The sequence below is a fragment of the Scaptodrosophila lebanonensis genome, unplaced genomic scaffold (assembly GCF_003285725.1).
Source record: "Scaptodrosophila lebanonensis strain 11010-0011.00,11010-0021.00 unplaced genomic scaffold, SlebRS2 tig00000092-arrow-pilon, whole genome shotgun sequence".
NCBI lineage: Eukaryota > Metazoa > Arthropoda > Insecta > Diptera > Drosophilidae > Scaptodrosophila > Scaptodrosophila lebanonensis.
The window spans coordinates 885,622-910,507 of NW_022060566.1; the positions used below are offsets into that span (position 1 = coordinate 885,622).

General features: G+C 36.4%; 1 protein-coding gene across 1 annotated transcript in view; it reads left to right on the forward strand.

The window, feature by feature from the left end:
- The first annotated feature begins 304 nt into the window (after positions 1-304).
- LOC115627269 overlaps positions 305-24,886 on the forward strand; it is a 30,065-nt gene continuing 5,483 nt past the window's right edge. The window contains exon 1 of the mRNA XM_030522898.1: positions 305-871. Coding sequence (XP_030378758.1) covers positions 433-871 — 439 coding nt within the window. The 5' untranslated portion in view covers positions 305-432. The remainder of the gene's footprint in view (positions 872-24,886) is intronic.

Here is a 24,886-nt window from a genome sequence, read left to right on the forward strand (position 1 = left end):
CCAACAATTCTGTCGAACACATAAGAAATTCTAACGGTATAGCCCCCCCCCTCAATACAAAAAAAGTTGTTATAATCATACATATAATAATTTTAATAAAGTCTGCAGAGACACCGCCACCGCCGCGTATTTGATCGTTTATTACACAACTTTCGCGCCGACCATTAACATCAAAATAAAAGAGAAGAAAAAAGCCTGAAGTGTGTTATTTTTCCCTTCCGATTTGAATTGTGTGAAAATGTTTTATAAATGCAGCTTTGCGAAATATTTTAACTAAAACAACACGACATACATTTTGAAGTTTTTGTCTTTATTTTTTGTTTGTTTTTTTTCGGTGGTTTCAAGTGAAAGTGAGGCAGGCCAACAACTGCTCTGCTCTTGACCACAAAAAACGAGAATCGTGTCCAGGCGATTTGTGGACAATTTTAAAAGATGTGCGTACAGCGACCGCTGTCTCTGCTGCTGCTGGCGCTGTTCCTAGCAGCGACTGCAACGCAGGCGGCCATTGACAAGGACGACAAGTCTATATTGCGTCAGAATCTCACTGCATATGAGCAGCACAATGTCATTAATTTAAGTCTCCACACGACCATCGATGCCAGCCATGTTGACCAACCCGACCATGTGGACACCACTACCACAACCATCACCACCACCACGACCACGACCACATCTCCCACTGCCACTGCCTCTGTCTATAATCTGACGCAAACGCAGCGCCTGCGCGACTCTCTCAATGTGTTCGACCTGACCCTGCTGGGCGCCCAGTGGCCGCAGTTGGAGGCCACCTCCATGCTCTCCGTTAACTGCACGCAGGATATGCGCAGCTACTTGCGTGGTCTCAGCGATTCCAGCATGTGGGCTGTCAAGAGTAAGTACCACTCTAACTGATAACTAGCGACTGTAGTGCAGTGTAGATATGATTATATAGTACAGCTTCTTGAAGACGATACTCTATAAAAAAAAATGAAAATTCAACTTGTTTTTAAAGCAATTTCCTTGAAACGAATGCAAATTACACCTAATTCTTTGTTTACACGGTAGATTGGTTCCAGAAACAATCGTGTAAAATAAGGCATTGATCATATGCAAAAATAGGAGATTAAAGGAATCAATCTCTAAAGAATTATATATGCAATTTTTAATTTTCAAACAATGAATTTTCTTGGTTTTTGCTGACCTACAAATTTTGTAAGAAGAATGCATTTTTTATATCTGAATTCAATTTCTATATAATGAAGCTTTTAATACAGTACATCTAACAAACAAACGGAACTAAAATTTAATGAATTTCCCATTTCGCCATTCTTATCCTTTAAAAACATTTTTTTCAACTAAACCCCTTCCATAACTTTATGAATTATCGACAGAACTGGACATATAAGTATTTTTATTTGACATTTTCATTATTTGTACATTATCTGCATACAAATAAATTAGTTGCTACGATTTTCTTTTTGGGGCATATATGTATTTCGTCAAAAACACACGTTTTTTGTGCAAATCGAAAGACATGAAAGTTATTTAAAACATTTGTGGCAATGCCACAGTTTCATGGGAAATATATGTATATTTTAAATTTGCAACTCTTTTTTCCGGTAATATTCTCGATATTTCGGAATTGCCGACCCCGATGGAACTTGCATGGAGGCCGGAATATTTTCCGGGCTATGTGATTGTTTCTGGCGCTTGGATCTTGTCGGGGTTGTACGTACGTGTCGTTTGTATTGGCGCATGCTTGGATCGCTTAAGAAAATCAAAACACGAACAATTTGTGCCCCAACACAAAAATCTGCATGATAGCATGCGCTACAACTATTGTTGTTGTGGCTGTTGCTGTTGTTGTTGTTGTTGTTGGTTGATGCCGAAGTCGCCGCCAAGGTCGCAATCAAATGTTTGGCTTGTCTCTCATGAAGCTAAGTATAACGTGCGATAGCTGCAACAATAACATCAGTAGCAGTAGCAGCAGCAGCAGCAGCAACGAGAACAGCAAACAGCAAGAAAAATAAAAGCAAAAGCAAAAACACAAAAACAGAAACCACAACTCAATTTGATTTAAGCTCAGATTTTGTTGCCGCTTGTCAATTTTAGTGGCTATTTTACTTATTTGTGTGCACAGTTTTGGCAAATTGGTTTTGGTCATTATTTCAGCAACATGTCAATGATAACTGCTGTCAACACTTGCTGTTGTTGTTTTTTGTCAGTGTTGTTGTAATTGCTTGTTATATTGAAGCCAAATTTGTGATTTGGGCGCGCCCGCTAGCCTGCAGAAATTCCTGTCAGTGCGCCACTGCATGCACTGCTTGGCCTCAGGCTGCACTGCTTGTGACCTCATTGCAGTGTCGAAGGCAAGCCAAGCCAACAACAACAACACCAACAATAGCAATAGCAATATAATAGCAATAAAAACAACAACAGGCACATTACATATGTATGTATGTATGTACAGTGAAAACTCCCTCAACGGACACCCCTCTTAGGCGGACACTTTTTCTAGAACATTCGTTTTGGTGTACTTTTTAGAGATAGCTCGACTCTCTTGACCGGACGCGGACACTATTTTTCGGGAAATTCGAACTAAAGCCGCGTACCTCGCTGACATGCATAAACACCAAATTTGAAAGAAAACCTCCCTTGGCCAGACGCGTACTTTTCAAATGCATGCAAAATAGTTTTATTTCTTTCTACGTATACCCATGGTATCTACTACAAGTTTTTTTTATAAAATATCCCAACTTCTGCTATTTGTGCACATATTATTGTTATTATTTAATTAGTTCACGATACATAATAATAATTGTTGTTCTTTAGCCCAGAAATGGTTGCAAAAGGAAAATATTTTAGTTTTATAATAATTTGCAAGAGTAGTGCATTTTTATTTTCTTCTATGGCTGAATGGCGCTCATTTACTTAAAAATTATTTATTAAAATTAAATTACTCAATAAATAAGGAAAAACTTACAACAAGGTTCAAAATATAGTTGTGGGTTTTTGTATATAAATGTAAAACTATTATTGACTTTGGATCTTCATTTTTATAATTGATTGTTATACGTAAGTATTTACATAAATCCTAACGTATTTTTTATATTAAATAAAGTCCATTTATTTTCATCGTCTAAGTAGAAAAACAATTAAAATAAGCAAAAAATTGGAAAAATTTCTATGTATCCTCTTAACCGGACACTGCCCTTGGCCGAATAAAAGTTGGTGGACGGTGAGTGTCCGGTAGGTCCAAGAGAGGTTTCACTGTATGTATATGTGAATAAATATTTTGTGCGACTAGTTTGGCCCACAAGAAGCAGACACAATAATTCCAACCACAAAAGTCGCCGCTTAATGTCGTTGCCTGCCTCTCTCTCTCTCTCTCACTATCACTCATTCGCCCGCTCACAGTCCGACTGACTGACTGACTAAATGCCTCGCTGACTAACTGCCTGTTTAACTGATTGCCCGACTGACTTGTCCCAATTGTTGTTGTTGTCGCTGCTGCTGCCGCTGCATTGTGTGCGTATGTGTGACGGTTATGTAATCAATTAACACAAATGCTGGTGTAAAGACGAATTCAAGAAATACAAAAACCAAAAACCAAAAAAAAAAATCAACACACAAAACTAAAAGTGTTTTATTTTATACATTTTTATGCTTATTTAAGGTTTCTTTTTTGTCCATTGTAAGCCACAACAACAATAGGTCGGTGGGCAAATGGAGAAAATGGCAACAACAACAACGAAATGTTATATATATTTACAGATAAGTTATATACATACATATATAGTACATATACGAGTAGTTATATTTACCAAATTTTGACAAGATTTTTTTGCCCGTGACTCCACAGTTTTGATGAAATGTAAAAATGTTCACAAAGCCTTTTACTACAACAATTGTAAGACTTGAAGAAACAATTTTGTACACAAGTTTGGGAAAATGTTCATAAAAAATCAATAAGAATTCTTTACTAACATTTATTTTAGCCGACCATTTCTTATTTATTTCAATTCGTTGCTTAAGTTAGTAAATAACCACAAGAGAAAATTGATTTGAAATTGTTGATCTGAGCATACTTAACATATTCCTAAGGAAGAGTGCTAAAGAAAATGTTCTCTGCCAAGTTTTTTTTTTCATCACCAGAGCCGTAATTAAATAATGTTGCTTAATAGAACCTGTATATACTTGTACATATGTATGTATATGGCGTTGTTCGTGACTAGTGACTGTAATAAGTAAGCAATCATCCAATAAGTTTATGTAAATAATTGCTTACACACTGTGCACACAAATATGGAGCCTAAGACAGAATCAAACGATCACTTACATGCCAGATGTTTTCCTATATGCTTATAGCAAATATTTCCTATATGCAATAAATATCACTATTAAAGTATTTCTTGGTGTTCCTCGTGTTTCGATGGATTTGTCTGGTTTGAGAGCATTCGTTACGAACTTTTCAGACCATCCCATTGATCTGGCAATGAATTTGTAGGTTTTATGGCAAAATATTGGTATAACATCCCTTCAAGTCTGCAGGAATGGAAAAAATCATCAAGAATAATGGCGGATATTCAGGGTATGGAGTGTGCTCTAATCAATTCCGTACAATACGGGACCATAAATAACAAAATTTCTATATTTCTATATTCGGTCCAGCCGAAATATTTGTCTTTTAGGATTTAACTAAACGCCAAGTTATTTTTAATAGTTGGTAAAGCCGTTTATTATTTGTTTTGTCGCTAAAGTATGTTTATTTTGAAAACTAATTGATTTTTTGAGAAAAATTAGAATATGTATGAAAGACAAGCTTTTTTAAAAAAAAAAAAAAAATGTTCTTACACCTAATATAATGTGGCCTGCATTCTTCATTTGCCCCTTCCTTGGGGATCCTTTCCCAATTGCTGAAGGACTTTTTAGCAAGTTTCTATTTACTAAGTGCCCGTTGCTCTCTGGCCGCTTTGAAGTACATATGTAGTACGCACCAGCTTACAAATATACATACTTAATTATATGTACATATGTAGTTTGTTTGTATGTTTTCCCAAACTGCAGTGTGCAGAGTTGTAGGTTATATAAGAAATGCTGTGCATTTTGTTACCTCATTTGCTCTTCACTGCCACTTTAAACTTCACATTGACAGCATTGACAAAAAGCCAAAGCTGTAGTTGTCGTCACTTCCTCTTTGCGGTTTATTGCACTCTCCATTATGGATATCTTTCCATTTGCAATTAGTCAGCTCTAAGTGTGTCAACAGCGTGAACAAACCCAGCATTCCATACCCCTCCCCTCAGTCAAAGACACAAAGACATCGTGACGTCGCGACGTCTTTTTGCTTTTCCTCTTGGCCCGCAAACCGGACCTGATTTTGTCAATATGTGTGTGTTGGTGTTAGAGAGTGTGTTAGTGTGTGTGCCACAGTTTTGATTTTTTCGCTTATTTAACGCTCAGCTCATAAATGACTTTTCAACACTGATCGCATAATTTGTGCAGTCGTTCCTCACCGACCACGGACTTAGGCCTGGCTTAGTGGCCAAGATCAATGGCTGTAAAATGTGTGGCAAGCAAACGTTGTTTCGGTTTCTGTTTCGGTTTCTTTTGCCCCCCTATCGCTATATACTTGTATTTTTGGTTGCAGCTACGCTTCGTTGCATTTCCTGATTGGCCAGCTCGATTGGCTTACTGAGCGTGTCTCGCTGATTTTGTTGCTTTTCTTGTTACATACTCTTGAGGCAGGCTACGTTGAAGGTTGTATAATACTTGTATTAGCAATGGCGACAAGGTTTAAGGCCAACCACATAGTTCTTGGCCATTTCCATCGAGAGCAAAGCGTGCAAAGTGCAGTTGCAGAGTCTTATGGAAATATACACATTTACTGGGATTCATCTCATAAGGGAGCTCAGCCACCCATAAAACTGCTCCAGAATACTTCTGCTACTTATACAGAGTAACTAAAATTGGTCAAGCTACATATTTGTAAGCTTCAAAATACGCTCTGTTACCTCGTCTTTCCAGTAATTTTAAATCCAAAGACTGATAGCAAGAGAACCGTCAAGAAGACTGATAAAATAAATTGCCAAAAGCTCAATAGTTGATAAAGAACCGCTTTGTTTTCTTATTTGAATTTGGTGAGATAGAAATAGAAATTTTACGACACTTCTTCCCTGCCTAGACATCGATCTGAATAATTATTAATAAATTTTTAAAATGTTGAAACTTTAGATTACAAATTTGATATCAAGAACTTGGCAGCTAACAAGAAACATAGTCATCATAGACATACTCTTCATAGACATACTCTTCATATATACGTGCTTTGGGAACTTTTTCGAAATACCCGATCCCTTAATTTCTTAAAGGAAATTCATTTTCTTTCAAAAGCAATTGAAGTGCCAATAACTTCAGCTATCAAATCGATTAAGAGTTAACAGATCTTCTGTGATTTTCCTCTTAATTCGAAATGACATACCGTCCATTAGCTAACCTGAAAGTTGAAAGGCGCTCCGATATGTAAAATCCTAGTGTATCTGATACTTTATAGGCACTGCTAGTCGCTTGGGACAATGCTGTCCCAATTGAACTTTAACTTGCTGCGCGCCATTTACCTAATTTGTAATTCAAAATTTGTGCGTTTTATTTTTTGTCGCTGTTACTATTTGTAGTTGTTGTTGTTGCTGTTATTGATCTTGTGTTGCCAATATGTATGTATAGTATAAAATATACTATATATTTTTCATGCGATTTGTGTGTGGTCCGCACGTTTTTGTTTAATTAAAGCTTTCGTCATGTGGTGTGCAAATAAGCGCCGCCAAAGTCTAAGAGGAAATATAAATGTTTGCCTTGAGTTGGGCTTGTGCCGTACCCCCGTGCCCCCTTCCCCCCGTCCACACTTCACCCGGCACGGTTCCCTTGATCGAGCAATATTAGCGGGTCTTGTGCAAACTTCCTCCCCGTTGGCCAAACGCTTTCACACACACACACACAGATTCCAGGAACTGGTGCGCATTGACCTTAAAACAAAAAAGAGTGAGGAAAAAAGAAACGAAAATGAAGTGAAAAGAAGAAAAAATATCGTTGACTCTCTGACGTGCTTAAATTGAAAATGGAAATTAGTGTGGATGAGTTTTTTTTTCTTTTTAATTTTTTGCAATTGTCTTTATGTGTTACAATTAACCTCGACGATGACGTTGAGAAAGACGTGAGTTTTACATTACATTTCTCTTGCAATACTTGGCCAATAAAAGTAATACAATAGGAAAATTAGTAAATGTGGCAATAAGTGGCAGAAAAAAAGTGAGTTAAGCCCGAATTGCAAAAGGCAAATGAAGCAAGCAAGCAAATGGCAACAACAATAGAGTCCACTCAGTTGACCAATTGACAGTTTTGTGTGTGTGTGTGTGTGTGCGTGTGTATGTGTGTGTGTATTTGTAGCTGGTCATTAGTCACAATGCGCACAATATTTAGGCCAATTTTTTGTAGCCGCCTTGTTAGGCCTAAAACCGCCCATTCGCCCGTCTTTCGATGGCTCTACCACTAGCAATGGCTCGCATTGCAGTTGCCTCGAGCCCCAATTACAGTCTTTGTGCGAAATGAAAAGTCACGCAACATAATTTCTACTACTTTCCCATATTCGCTGCAGCCGCTGTTTGTTGTCCACTCACTCACACACACACACGCTGCATATATACATATTTAGCAGTCAACCAAATATACGAACAAGACTGTAAATAGCAATAATAAAGCAATAAGAAAATAAAGAAGCAGAGAAGAATTGCACAACAAATAAACTCGCCAGTCAGTCCAGCCAGTCAGCCAGTCAGTTAGTTGAGTGTTGCTGTTGCTGTTGCTATTGTTGTTGTTGTTGTTGTTGTTGTCATGCTTTGTGTTGCTGGAAGGAAAGAAACAAAAACAGAAACAAACTACAGATAAGCGCCGCTGTCAGTCAGCTGGTCAGGCAGCGCAGCTGAGCGGTACGGCGGCTTGGCGGCTTGGCGGCTCGGCGGCTCAGCGGCTAAGCTTATGTAATGTAACTTTAATTTGATTGTTGCAATGCCTTGCACTTTTGTTGTTGTTTGTTGTTATAACTGCGATCGGCGAAAACGAAATTATGGGCAGCAATAATATGCGCTACCTTGCCGCTGATTGTTGTTGTTGTTGTTGCTCTTGCTGTGCATGTAATAACTGTTAATTCGGCCAGATGTAAATACTTTCAACTTTGACCGAGATTTTTCGCTTGCCTGTGCACACACACACACACACACACACACACACATACGCAGTCATGCATACTTGCAGCATTAAACGAAAGACTTAGGCAACGAACTTGTTTTTGCTTAATTGCGCGCAATTATAAAAAGGCGCATGCGCAAACGACACAATCCAGCGTTATGTCTTGCACTTGAATAATGAAACTGTAGCTGTTCAGAAAAAAAAAAAAAAAAAAATCAAGTATTAAATGTGTTGCTGGGGCGTTGAGTGGGTCGGCGATGGGGTGTGTCGGTTCGGGTAAGAATTTAGTTGTCTGTAAATCATAGGTTTATATTGACTTTATAATTATATAAAAGATTGCATTAAATAATAAATTATATAATAGAGCTCTAGCTATACAAATCGACTTGCAGTGTTTATTTAAATATGCTTGCGTTTTATCTCTTTCCGGTTGGGCAATAATTGATTTCTTCTACTGGATTGGAAAAGGTTCGCATTGCAAAAAAAGAAACAGTTGAAACAGTGCTTTTTTTTCGAATACATCGTCAATAAAGTAATTCAAAAAAATCGATATATACATATATAGAATTCAGTCTCATAAGCAACACATTTTCAAACAATTAATAAATAAATATCCAAAAGTTATAGAAAAAATGAATTATATCATTGCAATCTCCAGACTTTCCACAAGCCTTTGACAGCATCTCCTTTTGGAGATAGTTTGGTCGTACACCCCTTCCACAAAATTCAACCGTCCATTGCAAGCAAACAAAAAAAAAGTGCATTGCCAGCATTGTGGTTTAGTGCTTATAAAAATAACACGCATAGTCCGCTTTAACTGGTTTCTATCTTCATAATCACAATTTCAGTAAAACTGAAGGAATGTCAAACAAGTTTTATCGCCGTGACATTTGGTACTGTATTACTATTCGTATGTACAAGTATTATTATGCGTTTTTTTTTTTTTTTAAATACTTCATCTTGTACAGCTCAATATATAATCGTTTCTTTTATACAAAGTCCAAGCAGAAATATTTCTTCAAAATAAAAGAACGAAGAATGCAACAGAGCTACTAAAACTTGAGTTGCATTTTGCAGATAACTTCGTATTCTTCCCTAGTGGAAGCATCTGACAGTATATAACATTCTAGAAGAAGAAGCTTAATAATAGAAGATTAACATATGGACAACCATTAAAGTTGATGGAAAGCCTTTTTTGCAAGAGAAGCCCACAGATGTCCAATGAATATTGGAGAACCAATGAGCAATATGTAAGTGACGAGGAATTCGGTTTCGGTAGTCCAGAAGATGGCTTTCAGCAATGTTGGCTAATTCCTATTGAAAGGGTCTGGACTCCCGTTAAAGTACACAGATAAGAAGCAAAAGTTCCCATTTACCAGTTCTGTCAAACGCAATTATTGGATTCTACAAGTATATAGGGGGACTTAAGCAAAGAGACAACAAACTACTTATGAATTCTAAATTGAAGATCACACTTACGAAAAAGCTAATAAATTGATTTGTTTTTAAGAAGAACTGCTATGTTGACTGTAAATCCAAACTACCACAATATTACCTGGTATTAAATGAGAAACTCGAAGGAACAATTTTCTCATTGTTTTCGTACATTTCTGTGATATTTTTAGCGATGATTGGTGCTAATTTTGACACAATGTTGAGAAAACAAGAAGGCGCGTGCGACGAATTTTATATTGAAAGGCTGCCGATAATATTTTAAAACTTTGATTTGATTCTTGCAAATATAATGGCATACCCTTAAATGATGAAGTATACATGTAATAAGATCGGTATCTCATGGCTATGAAGTAAGGGTTCGCAAATCTCTGCTTATCGATCTATTTTAAATGTTTCCACTATTTTATTACATTTCTTTTCAAAACTACAAATAACAACTACATAGTTCTTACCTGACTAGATAGAGGTGCCTCTCTAACTATTTGTACCCGACTTAAAGGTATTCTATAACCAACTGAAGTAAAGGATCCATTTCTTGATGCCAGCTGTTCAAACACTTTAATCCCAAGTCAGCTTTCAAATAGAAGCTTTTAATGAAAGATGTTTACTTCTAGAAACTGCCAATTATTAGATCCAATATGAAGATGTTATATCGCGAACTTTTGGTGTCTTTAATTCAAAAGACTTTGCCGCTCACGTGCAAATGCGCGCTCATTAAGCCATCTAGGGTTGCTGTATTCCATTAATATATATAATGAGTTTCTCCAAAGATATCACCAATATGGAATGCATATCGGTAAGGCTAATGGATTCGGGAAACTGGATATTTTTTTGTCTACACATTTCTACTATATTTTTCGCGGCGTCATGGCTGCTAAATGGCTGCATAGCTGAGGCATTACTTAGATCTTAATGTAATGTGTGGTGGCATACAAATGGTATGAGCAACAGCAAAAACAACAACAGAAACAGAAACAGCAGGTGCCACAGCTCTACTATGTAGCAAGGTTCAGGCCAACGATTTGCTGTGCTCTTGACGCACTTGACGCAATAATACAAGCTGTGCCGAATCTAAATCCGAACCCGAATCGGCATTGTTGGTCAGCAGTGGCAATTCGCTGACTAACGCCATGAAAATTAGCCAACTAATTGTTAACAACTTGCAATTAATGCCGCGGCAGAAAACAATTTCAGTTACAAAATTGGAAGGCCTGTCATAGCGTCCGTCTGTCCGACCTGTCCGTCCTCCTCCCCATCTGTCGTTGACAATTAAACTAAACATTTCCAACGAGTTGACGATGTCGGCGCTGCACTTAAATTATATGTATATACAGGTATATATAAAAATATTTAGATATATGTATGTGCATTAGTGTGTGTGTATGTGTGTGTGTAGGAATGTCGGCATGCATACTATATTATGGGTTTATTTTTATGGTCTCTACGCCAGATCATCATGAGATGGCGCTTATTTACAATGTTCACATAACTCACTTCTACTCACACTTATATATACTTATATATACACACACACACACACACACACACACAGGTGTGTTTGCTGTTGCTGTCTAGGCTGCATTATTAGCCATGCCCAAACGAATTTCAAGTTTAACTGGCAACTCGGTCTTGGCTTTTAATTTTTGTTTGAGCGACTTAATCAAACGATTTCTATGATCGAGCGCCGATTTTGAATGCATTCGCGCTTGCCAGTCCAAGTCCAAGTATAAGTCTAAGTCCAAGTCTAGTTCAGTCTAGTCCAGTCCCAAGCCCACGTTGTACCAATTTTCAATGCCTCGCAGGCCGCAGTTTCTGTGCGAGTATGTTGGCCAGACCCAGTCACAATGCCGGTCCATAACGGTCGCTCTTGACTTGGCCCATTTGCATTTGACACTGAGCTACATAACGGGCGTCGCGACGTTGACGTTGACGCTGACTCTGACGCTGACTCTGTCTCTGGTAAAAGTAAAAACCACTTCCGTTAGGTAAAAGTGGTCAGCAGCAGTGACAACAACAACAACAACAACAGCAACAACAACAACAACACCATCAACCATGACTATGCTGCCGCAGACACCGTCCACAAACCACCAACGTGCCTGCCATCTCAAGTGGTGTGGCCGCGCAACGATTATGAAATACTACTAGTAGTAGTATGCATTGTTGTTGTTTGTTTTTTCTTTCAATTTTTTTGGCATTTGTTGTTTCTGCTTTTCTTCTTTGTCTTCCTCGGCGTTTTATTGAGCTAAAGCCGCAGCAATTTGCATGCCACTCCGATTTGGGGTTATTGACCATAATTGCATTTTGGGTGGCAGTAGAGGCGTCTAATGGGGTTTCGTCGCGAGACTTTGTAGGGCGAGATACACGTACTTATGCAAGCGGCAACTATTATACATACATATATACATACATACATACATACATATATGTTAATATGTAGGCACGTATTGGTTTTCTTTTTTGACATCGTAACACAGTTTTTGGGCAATACATTTAGAGCGCGTTCGTTTTTTAATTAATATGTCAACATCTTGCTAAAGATTTGCATTTATCAATGCTTTCTACAACTATAATTGCAATAGCATTTAGAATTGCTCGGCACCAGACGGAATAGTGCTTAGAATTTGAAAAGGTTAAGCGACATTTTCTCACTAGCAAGAAATTATATGAAGAAACTTGAACAAACTGCAATGATCCATATCTTTGATTGACACGAGCTGCTATTGTTATGTGAACAAGAAGATGACAAAACAGCTTAAAAGCCTCAAAAGTAGGTCACATTTAAATTCATCTGCAGCTAAACAGGAAAATAAAAGCTACATACTTTTCTCATCTGAGTTATTGCATTACATTTTCAATAAGTTATCCAAATAAATAATTCTTTAAAGTATCTTTAAAAAAAATTGTGGAGGAATTAGTTTTACAGTTTTATTACACAGACCTATTATTTAAGCCTATTGTGGAAGGAAAGAAAGGGTGTCCCATAAATAAAAATAAATACGGCTTGCACTATCGTTTCACACGTCTAGTTTTCTCGATCGTATGCTTCAGACCTATTCGCGCAGACAGCTTTCTTGGAGCTCATAAGATTGTAATATTATTGTAAAAAGTTTAAGTTTAAATGAGTTTTGAAAAACGTTGGTGGAGGATCCTAAAAATGTTTAAATGTGTAAACACAGAGAAAGAGAGTCGCAAAGGTCGAAATCTTTAATGACGATTTTTTGAGCAAGTAGCAAAAGATTTGAGGGATATAAGTACTCTGAGCAATATTCCTTTCCAGTGTTGAACTAAAATTCTTATAGGAATGTTCATAACTGACTAAAAAAACTAACATCACATCAGCCATGTGGGCTATTTGGAAGTGAGGAGTCTGTTATGTTTTTCTCAGAATGTATCCAACAATAAATAATTATTCATCACACAAAATTGTTCAGCAATGGCCTTGTTTTGATGCTTGAGATGCTTTGCAAATTTCAGCGACCGTTTTATTGTAATGGTTCATAAATCTATCAGAAGACACATCTTCAAGAAATTCCCCGGTCTTTGGCATAATTGTTTGTTTAAACATTTTTGTGCATTTCAGGCCATGAATCATTGGACTCATGGCTTATGCAAATGCAACCCTGAGCTCCATATTAGTAATAATAGTTATAATAATGAACGGCATACGGTCACAAAGAAATGCGCAAATAGACGGGCCCCAGCCCCAGCCCCAGTCCCAAACCCAGCCCGGCCCGGCCCGGCCCCATGCCCAGTCATGCAATCGGTAACGCACATTACGCAAAAATTTTTTTGCCACGCCAATCCTCACCAGGCCACGCGTCACACGCCATCAGCCGATTTCGATTACGATTGTGCGGCTGCAGCGACGCGAGCGTCGTCGGTTACTTTTAAAGAAATACCAGTTAGTCATTTGGCCGGCCAATGGTCAACAACTCTGGTCAACTGGCCAACTGGCCAACTTGCCAAATATTCAACTGGTTGTTAGTTACAACTCACAATAGACAAACGGGTCGGCAACGAAGTCGACGGCGATGCCGGCGCTGTCGTTAACGTTGACGCTGAAGATGCAGCTGACCTTGTGCTGAATCTGCGTGAAAAGATAGAGACAACCTAAAAACCAAATAAAGATGAAGATGAAGAAAAAAAAGATCAAAAAACCAAATAAGCGAAACAAAACAACGCGTAACAAAAAAAAAAAAAAACGACAAACCCGCACTCTCACTTGCCACGGACTTCACTCTTCAGTCTTCAGTGTTCAGTGTTCAGGCAGTCTCCAGCTTATGGCCTACTATACGAGTATACATAGCTCCAGGGTTGGCTTTGGCGTTGGTGTTGGTGTTGGCCATGCAAAGTGAAGCAAACAGCCAACGGACCGATCATCGATCATTGTTGATCAGCGAGACAGCGAAAGCGCCGGTGCTCTCATCAACTGCTTGGCCAAGCGTTTCAATGTCGTCTTTGACTTAGACTTTGATAAGCCGATAAATACCCTCCTCCATCCCCCCTACCCCCCCGCACTACTAACAATGCACTTGAACTGAAGCAAACGTCTCTGGTCAGACATTGACATTGAAAATGTGTCGGTATTGCTGTAAATCTTTCTATATCCATCCATATACAAGTATGTTGTACTGATATATCTGCCTTGAATCATAATTTGGAGTGCTTAGCTGTGGCAAGCTTTTCGCCATCGACTTTCAGGAAGTGTCTGTGCAGCATTTAAGACGCACCCAACCGATTTATCGCACCGCAGCAATCTTTTCACAATTTTTGTTTTGTGCGCCTCTGAGCATAAAATTGTGGCTTCGCATCGCTCTTTATGTGACGCAATTACACAAATAATGCAAACCATAAGCTGACAAATGGCAACAAAAGGCAACGACATTAGCAAATACTTTTATTAAATATCATACGTTAAGCAAAAACAAACAAACAAACAAGCAAAAAGTTAAAAAAATAAACTATAGAATAACTTTAGGGAAGCTGCGACTAAATGGCCAACACACGCGACTGATGTCCGACCATTAGCAGGCCCCGGTGGCGGTTCAGTTCTAATGTCCGCTTACCACAACAATAAAAACATTACTTCTAACATATATCCGTATATACGAGTATGTCTATGCCATTAACATTATGACAAAGTACGAAGATCTAAGTCGCCGACCCGTCGATGACAGCGATAATTACGCATAAGTTCGTCAACAAAAGATCGTTCCACTATATAAAGACAAAGGCATGCCAAAAAGTTGTGGCAAAAGAAATTTAATTGTTGCCTTTCCTAAGATAATACCAATCGCATCAATGACATTTCCTCATTAATATCTACGGTCACACAGGTAAAAAATCTGCACACAAGTATTGCGAAAATAAAAACAAATACGAGTATATATTATTATATATACGAGTATATATAATGAATTGTTATTTGTTTAACGTACTATTGTTTATGTATTGATATGTTCTGATTAATATAATAATATAAATATAAAGCTTTTAGTTTCCTTTTTGTATGCAATATCTATCTTATTATTAAAAGAGACCGGCGTTGTAAGCAATATTCAATTTCTCGACAAATAATGGGCCTTCACAACTCGTACAATTGTACCAAGAATTTCTCTTCAAAGTTAATTTTTCGCAAAATCTATAACGTACACGTTAAATTGAAACGGGAACACGATAAGTACAGGCTCGTCAAGAGTCGGGAAGGCACGACTCTAAAGTTATATTCGTTTTCATACATGGGCTGCAAGAAATCAAATAATTGCTTCTAAGAATCTCTGCTTTTAACAATCTATTTTTCAGAAATAACTTTGTATGTTTATATTTTCCAGGTGATAAACAGTTTCAATTCGAATTCCCGCACGAGCCAAATAAAACTAGTTAGAGTACGGGTTGAGCGCGATAATTGTAATTATTGCATTTTATATCAGTCCGAAAAATAATAGCTTTCTGGTCTGTACGATCATCTTTTAACATTCCGCACGTACCCATATGGTGTATGGTATGTGCCTATGGGTATAAGGTATGAGGTAAGGCTTGACAAGTGCGATGAGTCGTAGACAGACATGATATTGTCGGTCTGCGACTGCTTTTCGGCCGCTTGTAGACGATTTGTTTGTTTGTGTTGATGCGAATGTTACCGCTGATTTTGTTGATTTTTATAATTATTAGCAATTTGGACAAGCCTAGAAAATACAAAGCATATGGTACACACATATATATATCTGTATAAACTCGTATCTAAAAAAAAAAACATCAAACAAAGGGACGGGCATAAAGCAAAGCCAACGAACGATAGAATTGCAGAGATTTGGAATTGTGATCCATGAATGTACGTAAGCGGACCATAAGAAATATAGTATTTGACGGATTTAATATTTGATGTTGCCCGTCTTTGCTGGGCATAAACATATGTATGTACATTAAATACGAAATATGTACATATGTATGTACTCACACATAGTGGCTTACTGAGCTGTCTTATTTCTTTTTTGCGATTCAACCACCCACGGTCCAACTTGTTCGCACACAGCTTGATTCAAACTCGATCGACTCGATCATGCTTTGTTCTTTATCCTAAAAGTTAACGAGAGAGTTCTGTAACTTGCAGAGCCTTGTGCCCTACACACACGCTCTCTTGCTTGGAGTTGGAGCGTTCGACCACCCATGCTCCAACATGTTCGTACGCAGCTGGATTCAACTAAAAAAACTTTAAAAAAACAAAACACATTTATTACATACATATGCAGATAATCCTTTCATTTCCTTTTTATTTCACATTTTATTTATTGCAAATCACTTTTACAATCACTTAAAAAAACAAAAACAAAAAACACACATTACATACATACATACACATGTGAAGATCGCGCGGCACCGCGGCGTGTAACAAAGATGTAATAAACACTTAATTTTCACATATTTTACTTAAATTTAATATTTAACTTACGCGTTTTGTAATATTTGTTTGCCAATGCCAACGATTAACGACGCGACGCACTCATCATGCCGCTCAAAACTAAGACTTGACCTTCGCTCAGCCAGCTCTGCTCTCTTTTACGAGAATGCGAAAGTGAAAGCAAAGAATCAAAAATCATAGCTGTAAATTAACATAGGCAACTGGCATATTGGCAAAGGCGTAACAGGGATCAAAGCAAATGGGATTTTAAGCAAATTGCATTTAAATAAATAGTTTTTTCTTTTGAACATAAAATTACTGTGACATGTATGTATATTGTTTAAAATGAAGAGTAAGATTTATTTAGAATTTTTTTATGCAATTTGTTTATTAAATTAAGTTATAAATCATTTTGACATAACCCTTTAACCCCTATTGGTATCCCAACTACAACCATGTTGTTTGCTTCTCTTTTATTTCTACGCTTTGAATTCTTGCGAAGCTCCAACAACATTAAAAATGTTCTAATTCTTAATTAAAATATTAGATTGGAATTTGTATATAAAATTGCGTTTATACATTTTTGTGTACATTTGCAAAAACAAAACTCGCATGACAGCCTATAACCAATTGGGGTTCATAAATATTTGCAGATGGCAAGTCGCCGCTACTTATGAATGAAAAGGCAAATTTTAAAAATTCAGAACGCATTTATTTACATATGTATATTTACTAAGTATATACTACTTTATCTGTTAAATGCAAATGCACTTACTTCATCTACGTTTTATATTTTTTGACAAAATCTAATACATACTATGTATGTATGTACATACATATGTATAACAGTGTATAACAGTTTGATTCTTCTTCGTAATCACCTACTCTGTCAAAGGGCAGTTTAGTCAACAATTTAGGTTCCTAGCTCTTACCATCTGGGCTGTGCGTGGCTCACCAATCAGTCAGTCCGTCAGTCAGTCCGTCAGTCAGTTAGGAAAAACGGTTTTATACACATAGAATGTGTACATAGATGATAGTGCCATAAAAGCAAAATTTAACTGCAAACACACAACAACTAAATCAATAAAAATTTATCGTATTTAGCAAATTGTTAATGGATGTCTCCCAATGGGCTGACGCTGGCCAGTAACGTGTGTCGCGCCGTCTTTGTTCTGACGTTGATCGATCAATTGTCGTTGTTGTTGTTGTGTTAGTTCTTGTTGTTGTTGCTATTGTTGCTGCTGCTGCTGATTTTAATTCCACTGTTTACATTTTAGGCGCGTACAAATTGTTGTGCGCAATTTTGCATTGTTTAGTCTTTTCTTTCATTATTTTGTCACATTTTTATTGGTTTTTTGCTTTTGGTTTTGCCAACCTTTGCAATATCAGCAGACCAAAAGCAACAACAAAAACACCATACATACTCACACTTATATGTACATATATGTATGCATGTATATATAATCACTATAATATTTATTTGTTATTGCCAATATACATACATTTGTTTATATGTACATCATTTTCGTTTTATTTAACAACAATATTTCAACAACTTTGCTTGCCGTCGTCATAGGCTATTGTTATTGCTGGCATTGTTGTTGTTGTTGTTATACATATATGGTGTACTGTAATCGGATTTGTTGTTAGCACTTTTGTTGGGCAAGGCAAAGGCTAACTACTGCAATAAACCCAATCGGCCCCAAACACACAAAAAATAAATGTTGGCAAGAGCATTCACAAAACCACAGAGTCTGGATATGCTCGTATTAAAAGTATGTGTGTACGACATATGTATAAGTATGTACATATGTATGTAGTTACACACCCGCACATATAACTTGCCTATATATGTATGTACATATAAGGTCACCTAATCAATCAAACGCCCGATGTAGGACATAACATACCATTACCGAAGTCAAGCTGTGTTCGGGTCGCCGATCTTATGGCCATAGATATTTAGGTTAGGCTTAGTTCAAGGTTACAAGACCCCTAATTGGTCTATGTTGGTCTGGCAATCTCTTTAATTTGTCGGAGCTCCACCGTTCCACCATCTGATGAAGACAATCTACCCAACAGTTTAAAAGAAGAACAAATATTCCTAGGTTTCAGAAAATGGGAAATCATAACAGGAAGAATAATGGAATATTGGAATTATCAGCAATGCTCTAGTATCACAAACTTCAATTAACTTCACAGTCTTTAAGTAGATAGAAGATAGCTGATAGATTTTTGGATAGATCTTAATCTGTTCCATCATTAAGTTGTCAATAAATCACAGTTACTTTTTTTCTGTCATAGAAGGAAAAATATTAAACAACTTGTTACAACAAAATAACGTAATAATGTGGTACTTGAAGTAATTAAGTTAATGGCCGATCATTTAAATGGAAGGTAGTTATTAAAATAAACGGGCATTTCTAGATCGATTCGTCTCACCATGCCAATCATATTTATAAGTACATACCAATAAAATGTGAATAAAGATGTTTTCTTCCACAAATTTTATTATTATTTATGGATTGCATAAATGTGCGAAATGAAAGCTTAAATAGCAAGTATTTTTAGCAAAATTATCTATCGAATCGCCCCTTTAAAGTGTCATTAGTCAGCTTAAAACTTCCTTATTAAGACTTTCAACATGAAGAAATTATTAAATGGAACTGAGAACATCTGATCCTAATATAAATGAGGATGCTCTTTACTGAGACATTCAAGATGAAGAACTTATTGAATGGAACTGAAAACATCTGATTTTATTATATGAGGATACTCTAGTGAGACATTCAAGATGAAGAACTTATTAAATGTAACTGAAAACATCTGATCGTATTTTATGAGGATGCTCTTTATTAAAACATTCAAGATGAAGAGCCTAATGTGTTAATTAAATGGAACTGACAACATCTGATCCTCATATAAATGAGGATGCTCTTTACTGAGACATTCAAGATGAAAAGCTTATTGAATGGAACTGAGAACATCTGATTTTATTATATGAGAATGCTCTTTACTGAGACATTCTAGATAATGAACTTATTAAATAGAACTGAAGACATCTGAACTTATTTTACTGAGATATTCAAGACGAAGAACTTGCGATTTAGTCATCCTATCTTCTGCTAGACACAGCTTTTAATAATAATACTTTTGTTAAACTATTATTATTTTTAGTGGGAACAATAGTCATTATTGGAAATAGTCTCTCCTAAATGTAAAGAAACATATTATAATCGGAGGTATTTTTTAAAGTCAAGCTGACTTATCAAATATTTCAGATTCCTTAATTATGTGCTTATTGCCCAATACTAGGCCTCCGCTTCTCCGCATATGCAGAGATCAGTCAGTGATATTTGGAGTCGTATCTGAACACACACACACACACACACACACTGTGTGCTGACAACGACCTTCTGATGCTGCTTAAGAGCAATGACAATAACAACAACAACCACACGTGATCAAACCTTTTGAAGATTTGACTTTGCTTGTTTAGCCGCCACATTGCCAAGTTCACTTGCAGCTACGACGGCGTCTCGACTGTCCAGCCGCCTGTCTAGCTGTCCAGATCTCCAGCTGGTGACTGGTTACTGGCTGCTGGTGTCTGGCGCTGGCGCTGGCGGCAATCTCTGTCGCGCTTTGTCATGTTCGATGTCAGTAATGTGTTACCTTGATAGTTGTCTGCATTGCTGTCCATCCGATTGTCCGACTGTACGGCTGTCCGACTGTTTGGCTGTTTGGCTCTCTATATTTATCTTTTTGAACTTCCATTTATAAAAAAATCATTGCTCTTGGTGTCTTTTGTGTTAAGACGTTAAACGCTTGAATGACACGTTCAATTGAACATGAGACTGCTGTATGGCATAAATGCTACTCATAATAAATATACAAATAAAGCGAGGCAGCGACAAGCACACCAAGCTTCAAATCACAAAAAAACAAAAAAAAACACAGATCATCACATAGAAGAAGAAGAAAAAAAAAACAGCAACCGATAAATCCTAAATAGATGCAACCGAAGATTGTCAACCTAAACCAATTAGCTTCCAATAACTATAATTGCTAGCAAGTGAATACACCTAATTCTGTTTTTACACGGTTTTGATTTAACACGGTTTGAACATTGAAAATTGCATATATATTTCTTTAGAGTTGTTTCTGGAGCCAATCTACCGTGTAAAAACAGAATTAGCTGTACCTCACTTTTTCAAAACCAGATCATTTAAGCACGTCAGTGTATGTTTTGATTCTCAGTGGAATTGTCAAGAATACTTTAGGAACCTTAAACTGTTCTAGTGTTTATGTTTCAAGGGCTGAGGCAATGCTCCTCAACGACCCACCCTCCCATTGTTAGGCCTGAAAGCCCCGTCTCTAGGTGTTTTATAGGTCCACCTTCAGACACCCGGTAATTTGCATTTCTTTCACGACCTCTTTCCTTATCTCTGCAGCTTCTACAGAAATCATTATAGCGGATTGCATTCTACTTATTATTCAAAGCTCATTTACATGCCAAACACTTAAAAAAGTTCGGCCAGCTCAGAAATTTGTATATATTTTACTTTTTTTTTTCAAATCCCTTAAAATCATAAAACAACAGTCTATACATATTTGAAAATAGACGCGGTCTTAATTTCCACAACAATATAGTATTCTTTATTATTTTCTTTAATTTTATTTCATATCCATCCTTTTTTTAATCGTAAGTAATAAATTGATGAATGAATTAATTAGATATTTTATATAACTCGTATTTAAAATAAGTAGTAACTGAAGTAGCGAAAAAATCATTAAAGTTATTTAATTTTGATATGAATTTTTCATATACATTTGGGAATAATTTAATCCTAAAATAGATTGGGCTTGGTTGATGCGCACTCTTAAAGATTTCTTACCTGAACTTAAGCACCTACGACCTGAATTTGAGACCCACATTTTCCAAAAGTATACCCTGTATTATTACAAAACTATTTGGATGTTGTGAGAACAACAAGACTCCGTGTTAAAAAAAAAACACAATTTAAGCAGATTATAATGGATGTTTGGAAGAGCCGCCAAATGAAATGTTATTCTAGCTGCAGGTGCTCTATACAAATATTATTTATATTATCAAAATATTGAGTAAATTAAAACGCATATACTTTCATTGAACGGAACATTCTTTTAACACAAAAAATTATCAGTTTTTCTATTTCAACCACAAGTTGTAGGTGGTCTTGAAAATGTTGCTCTCTCATATTGTGAAGTAAAAGTCTTATAAATTCTATATCAAGAGTTGTTCTATTATATACTTAAATAAAGAAGTACGTTGCATTCGATGAAAGACCTGGAGTATTTCCTCAGGAAACATCTTGTAAAGTTGAGTGCCAGTTTATACAAAAACCATCATCTGTGTAAAAGCTGCGAAATTGATTTAGCATTGAAATTGATGTTGAAAACAACAGAAATAGGTCCGAGCTACGAGTTAGTCTATAAATTGCAAAACTTACTTTACAAGCTGTTGAAACCTCTTTGCCAAAAGTGATAACCACTCACCCAAATCCAATTAATTCGATCGCCAATCAAATTAACAAACATGTTCACACGAGTGTCTGTGTATGTAAATATGTATGTATGTATGTATGCATGTATGTATATTCGCAGACATTGGGGTAATGATAATTGTTTTATTGTCTCATATTTCGAGCTACGGGCAAAACTCGAAAGCAGCAATAACAACAAAACCCAAGCGCCGCCACAACGAAAGAAAAAATGGGTCAACGTTTTGACGCATATTTAATTAACACTTTAATACCCTTCCCAGCGAGCTATTTTGTGTTTCTTATAAAGATTTGTAACACCCGTGAGAAAGGTGCATAACTGTAAATACATAAATAAATATAATATAAATATTGCTTAGCCTAAATCTCTATGCTTTCGAAGGCCTGACAAACAGCTCATTTGATTCTCTTAGGTCCTAGAAGCGACTATGAACTTTAAAATCGTAAAGTGGCTTTAAAATGCATATACATTTTATTTGTTTTTTGTCAGTTTAAATATAAATATTATCTGTATTAGTAAATGCTCTCACACATTCTTAAAAATTGTTAATTATTTAAATTTCTACAATGTTTTTAAATAGCAAGCAAAACTAGTTTATATATTTTTTAAAACTTTTCACACATCTTTTTTTTTGCATCTCAAGCAAGACTTGTTTTTCTTCAAGCATGCACGTAAATTTTATTTGTTATTTGTCAGTTTAAATATCAATATTATCTGTATTAGTAAATAGCAAGCAAAACTAGTTTATATATTTTTTAAAACTTTTCACAATTCTTTTTTTTTTTGCATCTCAAGCAAAACTTTTTTTTGTCAAACAAAACGTTCCGCTTTACGAGTATTTCGTTGGGAAATTGTATGTATTAGAGGTAAATTAACATTCATTATTTTACCTTTATCTGATTTTTTGGCCCGCAAGAAATGCTGCTAAGCAATTTATAGCCACAAGATGTTTTTTGTTTGTTTTATCTCTTATTAGGGTTTTTGTGTAAAGAGCATTCGCGTTTCGATAACACGACGACTGTCATCATCTTTTGTTTATGAACGACAACAAATTTTATAAATAAGAAGCTGGTAATTTGTATGACCTTAACGTGGGCAATTAATGCAATTATTGTTGCAATTGGCCAAGCGTTATTTATTGATAAATGTCAATAAAAAGAAATATATGCGTATATATTGAAAAAATATACACAACGGCCTAGATATTTGCAATCAATTACCGTTATGCTAAGTGGTCGATTGCACAGATACCGATAGACAGCCACACGATTCCCGATTGCCCGGAATGACCAATGTTGCTCCTTGTTGGAAGTCGTTCCATGGTCATGGCTACTCGCTGCGCTCCAACGACCACATATGCACATAAATCTTGATAAATTGCAAGGCCGTCGCTGCAGTCCCCCACCCGGTACCGGTTGAGCAACATCCCATGGTTTTCATATTTATTTTCCTTGGTCAAGGCACATTGCGGAAGTGGAAATTAATACCAAAGTCATGTAAGACTTTTGGCAACAACCACAAGCACACAAGACTTGTCACCAAATGGCCAACAAATGCAAGAGGCCAACAACAACAAATTGTTGCAGAAGTAATACATGAGCTGGCGGCCTCGTCGAAACAAAGATACCCTTCACAATTTATACTAGAAATGCTGTGATTTGTAAAGCTAAACAATTTGATTCTCTTTTGTCTCCAAAAATGTAAACTTTTTAGAATATTCTACACGTAAATCCTCTTAATCCCATCCAATTCTCACTTTGTTTTATTTTGTTCAAGAATCGAGTCCGCCTTTACTTTGTTTTGCCACAAACTCTGATTTAGAATAAAAAATGATTATCTTTCGAAAATTGCTAATATCCAACTGAATTGAAGACAGAGATTTCAAAATATACGAGTATATAGAATAACAGATTGAAACAAACTATATTATAAATATTTAGAGAAGAAACTAAATAACCAATTTTTTATTGAAGGCCCTTTTATAACATAATGCCCTGGTTCAGTTACTAAGTACACCTAATTCTGTTTTTATTTACGCGGTTTTGATTTAAAACGGTTTGAAAATTAAAAATAAAAAAAAAATAGAATTAGGTGTATTTCTAAATAGAGCCTCTGCAGAAACAAAGTGAAAAACCTATCATATGCCATTTGTCTGCCAACAAAGCCGATATTTTTTCAGATTATTGCAATCTCCTTCTGTTTCATTGGTTTTGTTTTGTTTTTAGTTTTGTTTTTGTTTATACTTGTACATGTTGTGCTCATTCCGCTGTGGACTGCAACCAGTTGTCAAGGCATGTGACTGGGCGCCACATGGACAAGGAACCAGTTTGAAGCTCAGCCGCCTGTTGCACTTAATATACCCTTTCCAAAAGTGTATTCAACATTTAGCCCAGAGTCTTTGGAACTGGGCCATGGAAACTTTTGTCATATGGGGTGAACTGAACTCAAAATTGAACATTTATAATTGTTGTAAATATTGATAATAGGCCATCCAATAGGTTTCATTTATTACCTGCCAGTCTGTTTATACAAATAATTTTAAGGTCCACAAACAACAAACATGAGTTACCTACAACTCTATATTTTTTTGAGTACGTAAATTTTGTTCGGCTTTTTCAAATTAGACATTGTTTTTCTTCTCTCCTCCAAAGCTTGATTTTCAGCTGATTACAACCCTATAGAGTTCTGCTTTTCAGTTTGGCTTTTTTCTTTCGAAAAGCAAAAACCAAAAGTCTACACTTGCTGAGAAAAAGTAGTTTCATTAATAAT